We start from the raw sequence: 14,214 nt of genomic DNA, 5'->3' as shown, positions 1-14,214 counted from the left end.
AGGTGATGCTTCTAAAAGGTTGCATCCATCATTAAGGACCCCCATCACCCAGGACATCCCCTCTTTTCACTGCTGCTGTCAAGGAAGGGAGACAGGACCCTAAAGACACACACTCAACATTTCAGAAACAGCTTCTTCCCTTCCACCATTAGATTTCTGCATTTTACCCATGAGTTTATTTCACTTTTTTCTTTTTCCACTACTTAATTTGTATTATTGTAGTTTATAATTTTAATTATGTATTTGCAATGTATTGCTGCCACAAAGCAACAAATTTCATGACATATTCCAGTGATATTAATTCTGACGTCTTGTCTGCTGACCCCTGTTCAGTGGTGGGAGGTATCATGATAGCCCGTTCTCACTGAGGGAATGTCTCAGAGACATGATCAGGTTTGTTTGCATTGTCTATGGCTTTGGTGTGAGACCCAGAGAATTGCCTTTCTCTTTATCTTCTCTCTTGCCCAACATCTGGTATGCCAACAGAATCCAAAACCAAACATAAGATTCCTTTATCCTCGAGATTCAGCTGATGCTGCAGGAATTCAGCAGGTCAGGCAGTATCTATAGAAAGGAAATAAACAGTTGACATTTTGGGCTGAGACCCTTCATCAGGACTGGAAGGAAGGGAGAAGAAGCCAGAATAAGAAGGGTGGGAGAAGGAGCGATATGCAATCTACTAGAAAAACGCAGCATCCATGAGAGGAATAAACAGTCAGTGTTTCAGGCTGACACCCTTCAGCAGGAATGCACAATCTACTGGAGGAACTCGGCATGTCAGGCAGCATCCACGAGAGGAATAAACAATCGATGTTTCAGGCTGAGAACCTTCATCAGGATGCAATGAAGACCCCTTCTGTTTTTCCTTCCTTTTCTGTCATGGTCTACTGTCCTCACCTATTAGATTTCTTCAGCCATTTACCTCTTCCACCTATCTCCTCCCAGCTTCTTACTTCCTCCCTCACCTGGTCTCACCTATCATCTGACAATGAGTACCCTTTCCCATCCCCCCCCCCACCTTATTCTGGCTTCTATCCCCCTTCCTTTCCAGTCCTGATGAAGGGTCTTGGCCCAAAACGTCAACTGTTTATTCACCTCCATAGATGCTGCCTGACCTGCTGATTTCCTCCTATTCGTGTACCCACAGTGTGCCAAGTGAGTCCTGGCCCCAGGGATGTAAGTGGAGACAGGAAGGTTACGGAACATTGGTTAGCTCAGATAGTTAGAAGGTGGTACTGATAATGCCGAGGTTGAGGTTCAATCCCTGTATAGGCAATTGGCATTGGGTTTATTATTATCACGTGTACTAAGATACAGTAAATCATCTTTGGCTGTCCATTGATTTTGATGTTGACCGAGGCCTGGGCAAGGTTGTATGGAAGATCGGCAGTTGCCCATGCGGCAAGTCTCCCGTCTCCACGCCACCAATGTTGTCCAAGGGAAGGGCACTAGGCCAATACGGCTTGGCACCGGTGTCGTCGCAGAGCAATGTGTGGTTAAGTGCCTTGCTTAAGGACACAACACGCTGCCTCAGCTGAGGCTCGAACTAGCGACCTTCAGATCACTGGACCAATGCCTTAGCCACTTGGCAACGCGCCAACAAGATATAGAAAAATGCTTGTCTTGTATCCGGTCTGTACAGATCAGTTCGTTACACAGCGCGTTGAGGAAGAACAAGCTAACAGAATGCAGAATAAAGTGTAACAGCTACAGATAAAGTGCAGTGCAGTGATGAACAATCAGGTGCAAGGTCACAATGAGGTAGATTATGAAGTCAAGAGTCTATTTTAGGGTGCCACGGTAGCATCGTGGTTAGTGACACTATTACAGCTCAAGGCATTGGCGTTCTAAGTTCAGCCCTGGTGACCTCTGAAAGGAGTTGTGCGTCCTCCCCGTGGAATGAATGAGTGGGTTTCTCCAGGTGTTCTAGTTTGCTCCCACAGTCTAAAGACATCCCAGTTAGTAGGTCAATTGGTCATTGGAAATTCTCTGTGATTAGACTAGGGTTGAACTGGGGGTTGCTGGCAGTGCAGCTTGGTGGGCTGGAAGAGCCTGTTCTGCACTTTATATCTAAGTAAATAAATTCCATGTCCTTGGACCTCATTAAGTTACTCCTGTTGAACTTCCCTGCAGAACCGAGCTAAAATCAAGGATGAACGCAGCCGGACCAGGATACCCCATCGCCTCTCTGTACATCGGGGACCTGCACCAGGACGTAACGGAAGCTATGCTGTATGAGAAGTTCTCTCCTGCTGGACCCGTGATGTCCATCCGTGTGTGTCGGGACGTGGTCACCCGGCGCTCGCTGGGCTACGCCTACATCAACTTCCAGCAGCCGGCTGACGGTGAGTGTGAGGGCAGCCATGGTGGCAAGAGGCTGGGTGAGCAGATGGAGACCTGGGCCACTGATCTAGAGATGCAAGTTTGAATCCACCTGGGGATTTAAATTAAAGAAATTAAGGATGCTTTTGACAGCCATGCCCGTGAATCCATTGGCTTATTGTAAAAACCCAGCCGCCCACTTAATGAATATCAGACATCAGAACAGAGTTAACCCTTCAAGTCTGCTCCACCATTTGATCATGGCTGATTTATTATCTCTCTCAATTCCATACTCCTGCCTTTTCCCTGTAACCTTTGACACCCTGACTAATCAACCTCATCTTTAAACATACCCAATGACTTGGCCTCCATAGCTGCCTGTGGAAACAAATGCCACAGATTCACTGCCTTCTGGTTAAATAAATTTCTCCTCACCTCTGTTCTAAAGGTATGCCCTTGTATTCTAAGGCTGTTCTCTTTGCTCCTAAACTCCCCCACTACAGAAAACATCTTCTCCACATCTACTCTATCTTGACCAAGGTTTCCCAACTGTTTTTTGCCATGGACTTCTGCCATTAGCCAAGGGGAGGGGTTATTCCATGGACCCCAAGCTGGAAACCCGATCTAGGCCTTTCAGTATTTGATAGGTTTCAATGAAATTTCCCCTCCCCCGACCCCCCCCATTCTTCTTAACTCTGAGTACAGACCCAAAACCATCAAACACTCCTTGTATGTTAACCCTTTCATTTATGGATCATTCTCATTAACCTCCTCTGACTCTCTCCAAAGTCAGTGCATCCTTTCTTGCATATGGGGCCCAAAGGTGCTATATGTCCCTTGGGGAAGGAATTGTATTCTGGCCCGGTTGTGACCCCCAAACCAACTGAGGAACAGAGTTATGAATGGCGGCCTTTTCATCAACCACTCCCCACCCCTCCCTCAAATATCCCTGCAGATGACAGGGACCCCACTACTTGTGTGGCGTCCGGTGTGATCTACAGGAAGAAAATGCTGACAACATATCAGAATAGAGTGGCCATGGAGAAGATGTTTCCATTGGTGGGAAATCAAGGGTCTGAGGGCACAGGGATGCCTCTTTAAAACTGAAATGGAAAGCTGGAGGAAGCAGCTATGGAGGGGAATAACATTTCGGGCTGAGACCCTTCATCAGGACTGGAAAGGAAGGGGGCAGAAACCAGAATAAGGTGGGGCGGGGGGGACAGGTGCAAGCGATAGGTGAGGGGGAAGGTAGTTGTGTTGGGAAGGGTGCACGAAGTTAGAAGCTGGGAGTTGAGAGGTGGGAAAGGTAAAGGGCTGAAGAGAACAAATCTGTTGGAAGAGGGGAGTTCAGTGGAAGGAGGGGCACCAGAGGGAGGTGATGTGCAGGTGAGAAGAAGGGGCGAAAGGTGAGGTGTTTGTCGATTTCTCTAACCTCCAGTCATTTCTCCTCCTTTTCCTCTTCCCCTTAATGCAGACTCGATGGGCTGAATGGGTGAATTTTGTTCTTGTATCTTGTGGCCTCAGCAGTTAATGCTCAGAGTCCAGGATCCTCCCTGGGAGGCACCTGGAATATTAACTGTCCTCTTTCCACAGAATCTGCCTGTCCTGCTGGGTGCTTCCAGCATCACCTGCTCTTTGCGGTTTTAAAATAAAATTTCACTTGTGCTATCAGTAAAGGGAATCACTTGGTACTTTGTAAGGAAGTAGATTAATTTAATCTTGTCATACATGTCGAGCTGCTTGCGTGACAGGGTGGAGATACGTCTCTACCAAAGGAGGTGTAAGGTGCTCCTTCCCTCCGCTAGCCTGCAGGTCACCCTTGGACAAGGTGTAGCACCTGCTCAGCCCTGATCAGGGTCACATGAAGCTGTGGGAGCAGGTGGTGGATGGTCGTACGAGCAGCCAGTGCATATTACAAGTCCTGGTTATGTGACCACTGACACCAGGCAGACAATCTCTGAAGAGTATTGATAATAGCTGGGGTCACCCGTCTTGTAAAGACACTGCCCAGAAGAAGCCAATGGAAAGCAGAAGGTGGTGGGTATATGAAATGAGCCCTTAGCAAATGCAAGGCATTTGGAGAAGTCATGGACTGGGATTGTTAGCAGGATATGAACCAAAGGTGGGCAAATGAGACTAATCATCTTGGTTAGCATGTGCTCCCCCCACCTCCTTTCTTTCTCCTGAGGCCTCCCGTCCCATGATCCTTTCCCTTTTCCAGCTCTGTATCACTTTCGCCAATCACCTTTCCAGCTCTTAGCTTCATCCCACCCCTCCGGTCTTCTCCTATCATTTCGCGTCCTCCCCTCACTACTTTCAAATCTCTTACTATCTTTCCTTTCGGTTAGTCCTGACAAAGGGTCTCGGCCCGAAACATCGACAGCGCTTCTCCCTATAGATGCTGCCTGGCCTGCTGCGTTCCACCAGCATTTTGTGTGTGTTGTTGTTTGAATTTCCAGCATCTGCAGATTTCCTCGTGTGTGCGAGTTGGACTGAGTGGCCTGTTTCTTTGTCCGATAACTCTGCGATGTAGACCTCTGTGATGTGGTGTGGTGTGGGTTATGCGTACCCTGGTGCTGGGTCAGTGTTACTCTGTGGGGGCACTCCCTCTCTGCTCTCTCCCTCCAGCTGAACGTGCTCTGGACACCATGAATTTTGAGGTCATTAAGGGGCGCCCCATCCGCATCATGTGGTCTCAACGCGATCCGTCCCTGCGCAAATCGGGAGTGGGAAACATCTTCATCAAGAACCTGGATGAATCCATTGATAACAAGGCGTTGTACGACACATTCTCTGCGTTTGGGAACATTCTATCCTGCAAGGTGAGACCATGGTTGGTGGGTCAGTTACAACTTCAGAATCAGAATCGGGTTTCATATCCCTGCAATATGTTCTGGAATTTGTTGTTTTGCAGCAGCAGCACTCTGCGATACATGATAATACTAAGATTCTGAGTCCTCCATCAGTCAGGGTTGACCATGGATGTTGCCTCTAGCTGTTCAGATATACAAGCCTGGGCAGTACTAACGGAGAGCAAGTTGTCCACGCATCAGGCTCCCTCTCTCCACACAGCTGACGAATCCAGAGGAACGGCAGAGACCGATTCAGTTTGGCACCAACAGCACTACGGGAGTTTTCAGTCAGCAATGAACTCGACATCGGACTGCCTTAGAGACTCCCGCTCTAGATTTTAGCCCTTGGGGTTTACTCCCAAGCCCTTCCCCGTGACTGGGTACAGCCGCAAGGCAGCACAAGTTTGAGATCGGGGTTTTCCTTCTAGATGAGCAGCCAACCACAGCTGACAAACCCTGTTTCCCCGAAACAACTAGTGTTAAGCACCAGTAACCCGCTTCTGCCCCTTCTCCTGTCAGGAGAAACAGTTCCGCTGGGCTTAGTAGCTAAGCCACACGTGAAGGCCAGGAGCTGGACTTGTCAGAGGCTGTTTGAGATGCACGCCATTGGGAGCATTATTAGGTAGTGAGAGCTTGTCCCCAGCAACTCCCCTGTCTATGACAACCTTAAGGAACCATGTTAATTACAATAATGTGTATATCTGTGTGTCTGTCATACCCAACAATGACAGGAGACTTCTGTGGGAGAGTTTTTAAAGTGGAAAAGCCGTTGCACTGGGCCAGTTCCACTCTCGCGACTTCAGCAGTCCAGGTCCAGCGGTACGAGCAGTCGTCACAAACTGGGGTCGTCCTTGGTTGCCGTGGGTGACCGTATCATGATCTGTGCCTTTTGCCATGTCCTTCACTCTCCACAAAGTGTTGCAGATCTGCTGTCCCAGCCATTGTAAATCTCGTCCGCCCACTCCACCGGTGCTTGCTAGGACAGGCGTGTCCCTACCTGACCAGGGTATGAGTCCCTCTGGCTAAGCCTGCCTGTGTGGCCACTTTCCGATGCAAACCACTACATGAAGCCGCAGGTGAGAGCTGAGTGTCCGATGAGCCCCACGTCAAGCTCATGTACACCTGGTACACTCCACCCCACACGTGTAGCGTGAAATAGTGAGGTAGTGCTTATGAAGCATTGTGAAATTTGATGACGGAGTGGAAGAAGCTGTTCCTGAAATGCTGAGTGTGTGTCTTCAGGAGAATGGGATGCAGAGAATGGGTTAATACACTTGGTCTTTCTCCCAAGTTTGAGGAATCAAGAGGGAACAGGTTTAAGGTGGGAACAAATTTAATAAACTTGAGGGGCAACTAAAAGTGGTATTGATGTGGCATGAGATGCCAGAGAGTGTTTGAGGCAGGTACAATAAGTCTAGATAACAGGTACATGGATTGGAAAGATTCACAAGGGAAAACCTAATCATTCGTCAGTCCTGAAGCAGGGTTGCTACTCGAAATATCAACTGTTTATTCCCCACCCTAGATGCTGCCTGACCTACTGAGCTCCTCCAGCACTTTGTGTGTGTGTTACTCTGGATTTCCAGCATCTGCAGAATCTCTTGTGTCCTTTGTTTGACGGTGAGGAGGGTTCCCGATCATGATGACAGTCTCAGAGGCACCATCTTTCTTTTCTGGTGGACGTGGGAAATGGCTGGGTTGCCGCTTGACAGGGTGGATGTAACTGCAAGTTCCAGAAATGTTCAGTTCAGACGGTGCTGAGTCACAATGTCCATTGATGTCACGGCTCACTTAGTTTTTTTTGGGGGGGTTTGTAGGAACGTTGGGGGCAGTGTGGGTGTCATGGGGATGAGGGAGAACTGGAGATCAGGAGCAGTAAACGAAAAGTCAGGTATGAGTCATTGATACACAACCACTTACAGGACAGGCCACCTCTGCCCACCAGTCCTTGCTCTGGACTTCCAGACTCACAGACACTGGGTATTCAACATCATGAGGGGATCCCCATAACCCAGGACATGCCCTCTTCTCGTTGCTGCCAGCAGGGAGAGGGTACGGGAGCCTGAAGGCACAAACTCAATGACTGAGGAACAGCTTCTCTCCTCCATTATCCAGTTCCTGAAGGACCTTGCTGTACTCTGTGTGTTACCTCAATCAGAGCATTCCAGCACAGTACACTCGTCCTTCCCCCATAGCCTTCAGTTTTCCAGCTCCCACGTGCCTATCTAAGAGTCACTTAAGTGCCTCCATGTATCTGCCTCCCCCACCATCCACTGCGCTCCCTATATTCCCTCCAATCGCCTTAATTGTGCCTTGTCATTAAGCATTTATTTACATTTTAGATCTGCAGCTTTCGAAAGCTTTTCTCCTGCTCCTAGGTGGTCAGTGATGAAAGTGGATCGAAAGGCTACGGTTTTGTTCACTTTGAGACGCAGGAAGCTGCCAACCAAGCGATCGAGACGATGAATGGCATGTTGCTCAATGACCGTAAAGTGTAAGTGGCGTCCCCGGGTTGAGGGGGGTGGGGGCAAGTGACCAGATGCCATCTCCAGATCATTCCTCCTGAGGGCATCAGGGCTGTGGGCTGATGCGAATGCTCCTTTTTATACATAAAAAAATAACAATTCAAAATTACTTTTTCCAGAATAGGTTGCATATCACCCAATGTTCACAGTGCTAGACATCTAACACTGGCACACAGCCACAGTTTGTGTTAACTTGTAGATTAATCCATAGATCGATCCCGTATATTGGGGATGAGAGGGGAATGGATCAGCTTTGATGAAATTGTAGGCAGACTTGATGGGCTGAATGGCCTGACTCTGCTCCTGTACCTCACGGTCCCGTCTAAAGGATGCACTGTGGTAACTCACCGAGACTCCTCAGGCAGCACCTTTCAAACCCACCACCTCTGCCAGATACGGGAATACCACCCCCTGGAAACCACTCACCAAGCCCAGCGCTATCCTGACTCACCGTTCCTTCATTGTCTCTGGTCCAAAATAAAGACAAAGGTTAACTTTTTGTCACATGCACGTTAAAGCATTCAGAGAAATGCATTTTTTGCATCAACAACCAACGATCTGAGGATATGTCCACAATTGTTGCCATGCTTCTGGGGTCAACATACAGAGACTTGGATGGCTCAGGGACACGACTGGTTACTTCACGTGCCAGTTTTCAGATGTTTCAGAAAGGACAGGGAGGGAGACAAAAGAGGTGGGGGCGTGGCACTGTTGATCGGAGATAGTGTCACGGCTGCACCACCCAATAGTAACAGGGACATCGAGGAGCAGATAGGGAGACAGATCCTGGAAAGGTGTAATAATAACAGGGTTGGCGTGGTGGGAGATTTTAATTTCCCAATTATCGATTGGCATCTCCCTAGAGCAAGGGGTTTAGATGGGGTAGAGTTTGTTAGGTGTGTTCAGGAAGGTTTCCTGACACAATATGTAGATAAGCCTACAAGAGGAGAGGCTGTACTTGATCTGGTATTGGGAAATGAACCTGGTCGGGTGTCAGGTCTCTCAGTGGGAGAGCATTTTGGAGATAGTGATCACAATTCTATCTCCTTTACCATAGCATTGGAGAGGGATAGGAACAGACAAGTTATGAAAGCGTTTAATTGGAGTAAGGGGAAATATGAAGCTATCAGGCAGGAACTTGGAAGCTTAAACTGGGAACAGATGTTTTCAGGGAAATGTATGGAAGAAATGTGGCAAATGTTCAGGGGATATTGGCTTGGCATTCTGAGTAGGTACGTTCCAATGAGACAGGGAAAAGATGGTAGGGTACAGGATCCATGGTGTACAAAAGCTGTTGTAAATCTAGTCAAGAAGAAAAGAAAAGCTTCTGAAAGGTTCAGAAAACTAGATAATGATAGGAATCTAGAAGATTATAAGGCTAACAGGAAGGAGCTTAAGAATGAAATTAGGAGAGCCAGAAGGGACCATGAGATGGCCTTGGCGAGCAGGATTAAAGAAAACCCCAAGGCATTCTACAAGTATGTGAAGAGCCAGAGGATAAGACGTGAGAGAATAGGACAAATTAAGTGTGACAGTGAAAAAGTGTGTATGGAACCGGAGGAGATAGTGGAGGTACTTAATGAATACTTTGCTTCAGTATTCACTACAGAAAAGGACCTTGGCAATTGTAGGGATGATTTACAACAGACTGAAAAGCGTGAGCATATAGACATTAAGAAAGAGGATGTGCTGGAGCCTTTGGAAAGTATCCAGTTGGATAAGTCTCCGGGACCGGATGAGATGTACCCCAGGCTACTGTGGGAAGCGAGGGAGGAGATTGCTGAGCCTCTGGCAATGATCTTTGCATCATCAATGAGGATGGGAGAGATTTCGGAGGATTGGAGGGTTGCGGATGTTGTTCCCTTATTCAAGAAGGGGAGTAGAGATAGCCCAGGAAATTATAGAACTGTGAGCCTTACTACAGTGGTTGGTAAGTTGATGTAAAAGATCCTGAGAGACATGATATGATTAGGAATAGTCAGCATGGGTTTGTCAAAGGCAGGTCGTGCCTTACAAGCCTGATTGAATTTTTTGAGGATGTGACTAAACACATTGATGAAGGTAGAGCAGTACATGTAGCGTATATGGATTTCAGCAAGGCATTTGATAAGGTACCCCATGCAGGGCTTATTGAGAAAGTAAGGAGGCATGGGATCCAAGGGGACATTGCTTTGTGGATCCAGAACTGGCTTGCCCACAGAAGACAAAGAGTGGGTCATATTCTGCATGGAGGTCGGTGACTAGTGGTGTGCCTCAGGGATCTGTTCTGGGACCACTTCTCCATGATTTTTATAAAGGACCTAGATGAGGAAGTGGAGGGATGGGTTAGCAAGTTTGCTGATGACACAAAGGTTGGGAGTGTTGTGAATAGTGTGGAGAGCTGTCAGATGTTACAGCAGGACATTGATAGGATGCAAAACTGGGCTGAAAAATGGCAGATGGAGTTCAACCCAGATGAGTGTGAGGTGGTTCATTTTGGTAGGTCAAATATGAGGGCAGAATATAGTATTAATGGTAAGACTCTTGACAGAGTGGAGGATCAGAGGGATTTTGGGGTCCGAGTCCACAGGACTCTCAGGGCAGCTGCGCAGGTTGACTCTGTGGTTAAGAAGGTGTACGGTGCATTGGCCTTTATCAATTGTGGGACTGAGTTTAGGAGCCCAGAGGTAATGTTACAGCTATATAGGACCCTGGTCAGACCCCACTTGGAGTACTGTGCTCAGTTCTGGTCACCTCAGTACAGGAAGGATGCGGAAACCATAGAAAGGGTGCAGAGGAGATTTACAAGGATGTTGCCTGGATTGGGGAGCATGTCTTATGAGAATAGATTGAGTGAACGCGGCCTTTTCTCCTTGGAACAGCAGAGGATGCGAGGTGACCTGACAGAGGTGTACAAGATGATGAGAGGCATTGATCATGTGGATAGTCAGAGACTTTTTCCCAGGGCTGAAATGGCTAGCATGAGAGACACAGTTTTAAGGTGCTTGGAAGTAGGTACAGAGGAGGTGTCAGGGGTGAGATTTTTACGCAGAGAGTGGTGAGTGCGTGGAATGGGCTGCTGGTGACGGTGGTGGAGGCAGATACGACAGGGTCTTTTAAGAGACTCTTGGATAGGCACATGGACCTTAGAAAAATAGAGGGCTATGGGTAGCCCTAGGTAATTTCTAAAGTACATGTTCAGCACAACAATGTGGGCTGAAGGGCCTGTATTGTGCCATAGGTTTTCTATGAGCTCCCAGAGGAAACCGGCGTGGTCTCAGAGAGAACGTACAAACTTCTTACAGTCAGTGACGGGAATTGAATCCCGATCACTGATGCCGTAGTAGTGTCACACGGGGCAATACACTGCTGAGTCGCCCAGAGGTACGTGGGGCAATACTTTTAACGGTGGTGGGTGCTTGGAATGAGCTGCCAGTGGAAAGATGATGGAGGAGGTGTTTCAGAGGCCATTGGACAGGCATGGATCACGTGCAGGCAGAAGGGATTTGGTTTAATTTCATGCTGGGCTGAAAGTGGGTTGTACCGCTGTATACTCGGTGGTCAAGGTACTGGAGTGGTCTGAACAACTGGACCCCTTGACCATGTCTGTGTGCTTTTCTGCACTGAGTTGTTGCCACGTGATTGGCTGATTAGATATTCGCACTAGCTGAGTGTCTGAATGTCTCCATGTGTGTCCCAGGTAGGGAGCACAGAGCCGGATAGCTCAGGGTGATCCTCGGACAGGAACATTTCTTCCTTCTAAACCTCACCAAGCAAACATTGGTGGGCTTCAGACTGCGTGGCTGTTGATGAAAGCCCGGTCTGGGAACACGCCTCACCGTGAGACGAGCAAGGTTTCCATTCTTGGCAACAAACTTCAGATATTGGAGATAGCTGATGCTTTGCATTTTGGAGATACTACATGTGCCGACAGGCCAGATGATGACTGTGGAAAGAGAAACGAGGATTCAGGGTGGCTAATGGTCACTGGGGATTCAGAGTGACAACCTTTCCTCAGGACAACACACATTCTTCCTACAATTTGCTCATTTTACCAATTCTAGCAAAAGGTCTTTGACCTGAAATGTTAGCTCTGCCACTCTCCCCACAGATGCTGCTTGACCTGCTGAGAGTTTTCAACTTAAAGCCTTGTTGACTGATTGTTAATTGTGGTTTCAAAATCAGGTTTATTATCACTGGATTAGATCATGGAATTTATTATTTTGTGGCAGCAGTACCATACATAAAATTAACAAGTTACAATAAAAAACGTATAAAAGCCAGTGGGGCAGTGTTCATGGACCATTCAGAAATCTGACGACAGAGAAGCTGTTTTTAAGGCATAGAGTGCTTGTCTTTAGTCTCCTGGACCTCCTCCCTGATGGTAGTAATGAGAAGAGGGCATGTCCTAGATGGTGAGGGTGTTTTGTGATGGATGCAATCTTGAGGCATTCATCATCATTGTGTGCCATGTTGTGTGACATCATCATTATGTGCCGTGGGCGATCATGCCCTTTTGACCATGATTGTTCTCGGTAAATCTTTCTGCGGAAGTGGTTTGCTGTTTCCACCTTTTTTTGGCATTGCCTCTTGGAAACAGTCCTCTGGTGTGGAGGCCAGTGCCCGCAACGGAGCTGGCTGAGTTTTCAACCCTCTACAGCTTTGTTTGATCCCGTGTCACGGGCCCTCCATGCCAGATGGTGAAGCAACCAGTCAGAATGGTCTCAGTAAAATATTTGCTAGAGTCTTTGAGACACATGACCACGTAGGGGCAACCCAACAGGAATTAACGGGGCAGACCTGCGCCTGGCCAGTGCTGCCCTCAGCTGTGTCTGGCCGCTGTGACTGGGATGCAACTCCCCTTCCCTGTTCTGTCAGTCTCCAGACACATGGAGACTGAGCAGACGGCCCCCTTTCACAAACAAATTCAGCTGTTGCTGAATTCGCATCAGCTGAGCTTGTGGTTTGGCCAACTAAATGAGGTGGCTTTTAATCCTTTACAAAGGGAGTGCCTGTGTTAATGCGAGGCTTTTTTATAACCTCAGTTTGACTAGTCTGCTGTTTTCAGATCTGTACCGACCTGTTCCGTTGTGTCTCTGGTTAGCACAGTTTATTTTTTTCAAACTTTTATTTAGAACACAGAACAGCACGGATCCTTTGGCCCACCATGCTGTGATGGCCTTTAACCTTCTCCCAAATCAATCCCTCCCACATAGCCTGCCTCTTTTCTGTCATCCGTATGCCTGTGAGTCTCTAATGTGTCTCTGTCTCTGCCACCATCGCTGGCACTGTGTTCCACACACTCACCACGCTCTGTGTAAACACCTCGCTCTGACATCCCCCCCCCACCCCCGTACGTACTTCCAATCACCTTAAAATTATGACCCCATGTCCACGCAGGGGAGAAGTCTTCGGCTGTCCAGTCAACCGTATCATCTCGTACGCACCCCTCGTCTCCTTCGCTCTGAAGCTGGGATTCCCAAACGTTGCTATGCCGTGGACCAACGCAGAGCCCAGGCTGGTAATCCCTGCCGTGGACCAACCCAGAGCCCAGGCTGGTGACCCCTGCCGTGGACCAACCCAGAGCCCAGGCTGGTGACCCCTGCCGTGGACCAACCCAGAGCCCAGGCTGGTGACCCCTGCCGTGGACCAACCCAGAGCCCAGGCTGGTGACCCCTGCCGTGGACCAACCCAGAGCCCAGGCTGGTGACCCCTGCCGTGGACCAACCCAGAGCCCAGGCTGGTGACCCCTGCCGTGGACCAACCCAGAGCCCAGGCTGGTGACCCCTGCCGTGGACCAACCCAGAGCCCAGGCTGGTGACCCCTGCCGTGGACCAACCCAGAGCCCAGGCTGGTGACCCCTGCCGTGGACCAACCCAGAGCCCAGGCTGGTGACCCCTGCCGTGGACCAACCCAGAGCCCAGGCTGGTGACCCCTGCCGTGGACCAACGCAGAGCCCAGGCTGGTGACCCCTGCCGTGGACCAACGCAGAGCCCAGGCTGGTGACCCCTGCCGTGGACCAACGCAGAGCCCAGGCTGGTGACCCCTGCCGTGGACCAACGCAGAGCCCAGGCTGGTGACCCCTGCCGTGGACCAACGCAGAGCCCAGGCTGGTGACCCCTGCCGTGGACCAACGCAGAGCCCAGGCTGGTGACCCCTGCCGTGGTCCAACGCAGAGCCCAGGCTGGTGACCCCTGCCGTGGACCAACGCAGAGCCCAGGCTGGTGACCCCTGCCGTGGACCAACGCAGAGCCCAGGCTGGTGACCCCTGCCGTGGTCCAACGCAGAGCCCAGGCTGGTGACCCCTGCCGTGGTCCAACGCAGAGCCCAGGCTGGTGACCCCTGCCGTGGACCAACGCAGAGCCCAGGCTGGTGACCCCTGCCGTGGACCAACGCAGAGCCCAGGCTGGTGACCCCTGCTGTGGACCAACGCAGAGCCCAGGCTGGTGACCCCTGCCGTGGACCAACGCAGAGCCCAGGCTGGTAACCCCTGCCGTGGACCAACGCAGAGCCCAGGCTGGTAACCCCTGCCGTGG

General features: G+C 49.6%; 1 protein-coding gene across 6 annotated transcripts in view; it reads left to right on the top strand.

Moving 5' to 3' along the window:
* Positions 1 to 14,214, top strand: part of LOC140736272 (embryonic polyadenylate-binding protein-like) — a 63,573-nt gene that overhangs the window by 4,436 nt on the left and 44,923 nt on the right. For all 6 annotated transcript variants that reach the window (XM_073062219.1, XM_073062218.1, XM_073062216.1 and 3 more), the window contains exons 2-4: positions 2,134 to 2,345; positions 4,951 to 5,144; positions 7,553 to 7,668. In XM_073062219.1, coding sequence (XP_072918320.1) covers positions 2,153 to 2,345; positions 4,951 to 5,144; positions 7,553 to 7,668 — 503 coding nt within the window. In that variant the 5' untranslated portion in view covers positions 2,134 to 2,152. The remainder of the gene's footprint in view (positions 1 to 2,133; positions 2,346 to 4,950; positions 5,145 to 7,552; positions 7,669 to 14,214) is intronic.

Source organism: Hemitrygon akajei, chromosome 11 (genome assembly GCF_048418815.1).
Source record: "Hemitrygon akajei chromosome 11, sHemAka1.3, whole genome shotgun sequence".
Taxonomy (NCBI): Eukaryota; Metazoa; Chordata; class Chondrichthyes; order Myliobatiformes; family Dasyatidae; genus Hemitrygon; species Hemitrygon akajei.
This window is presented reverse-complemented; position numbering and strand designations above follow the sequence as displayed.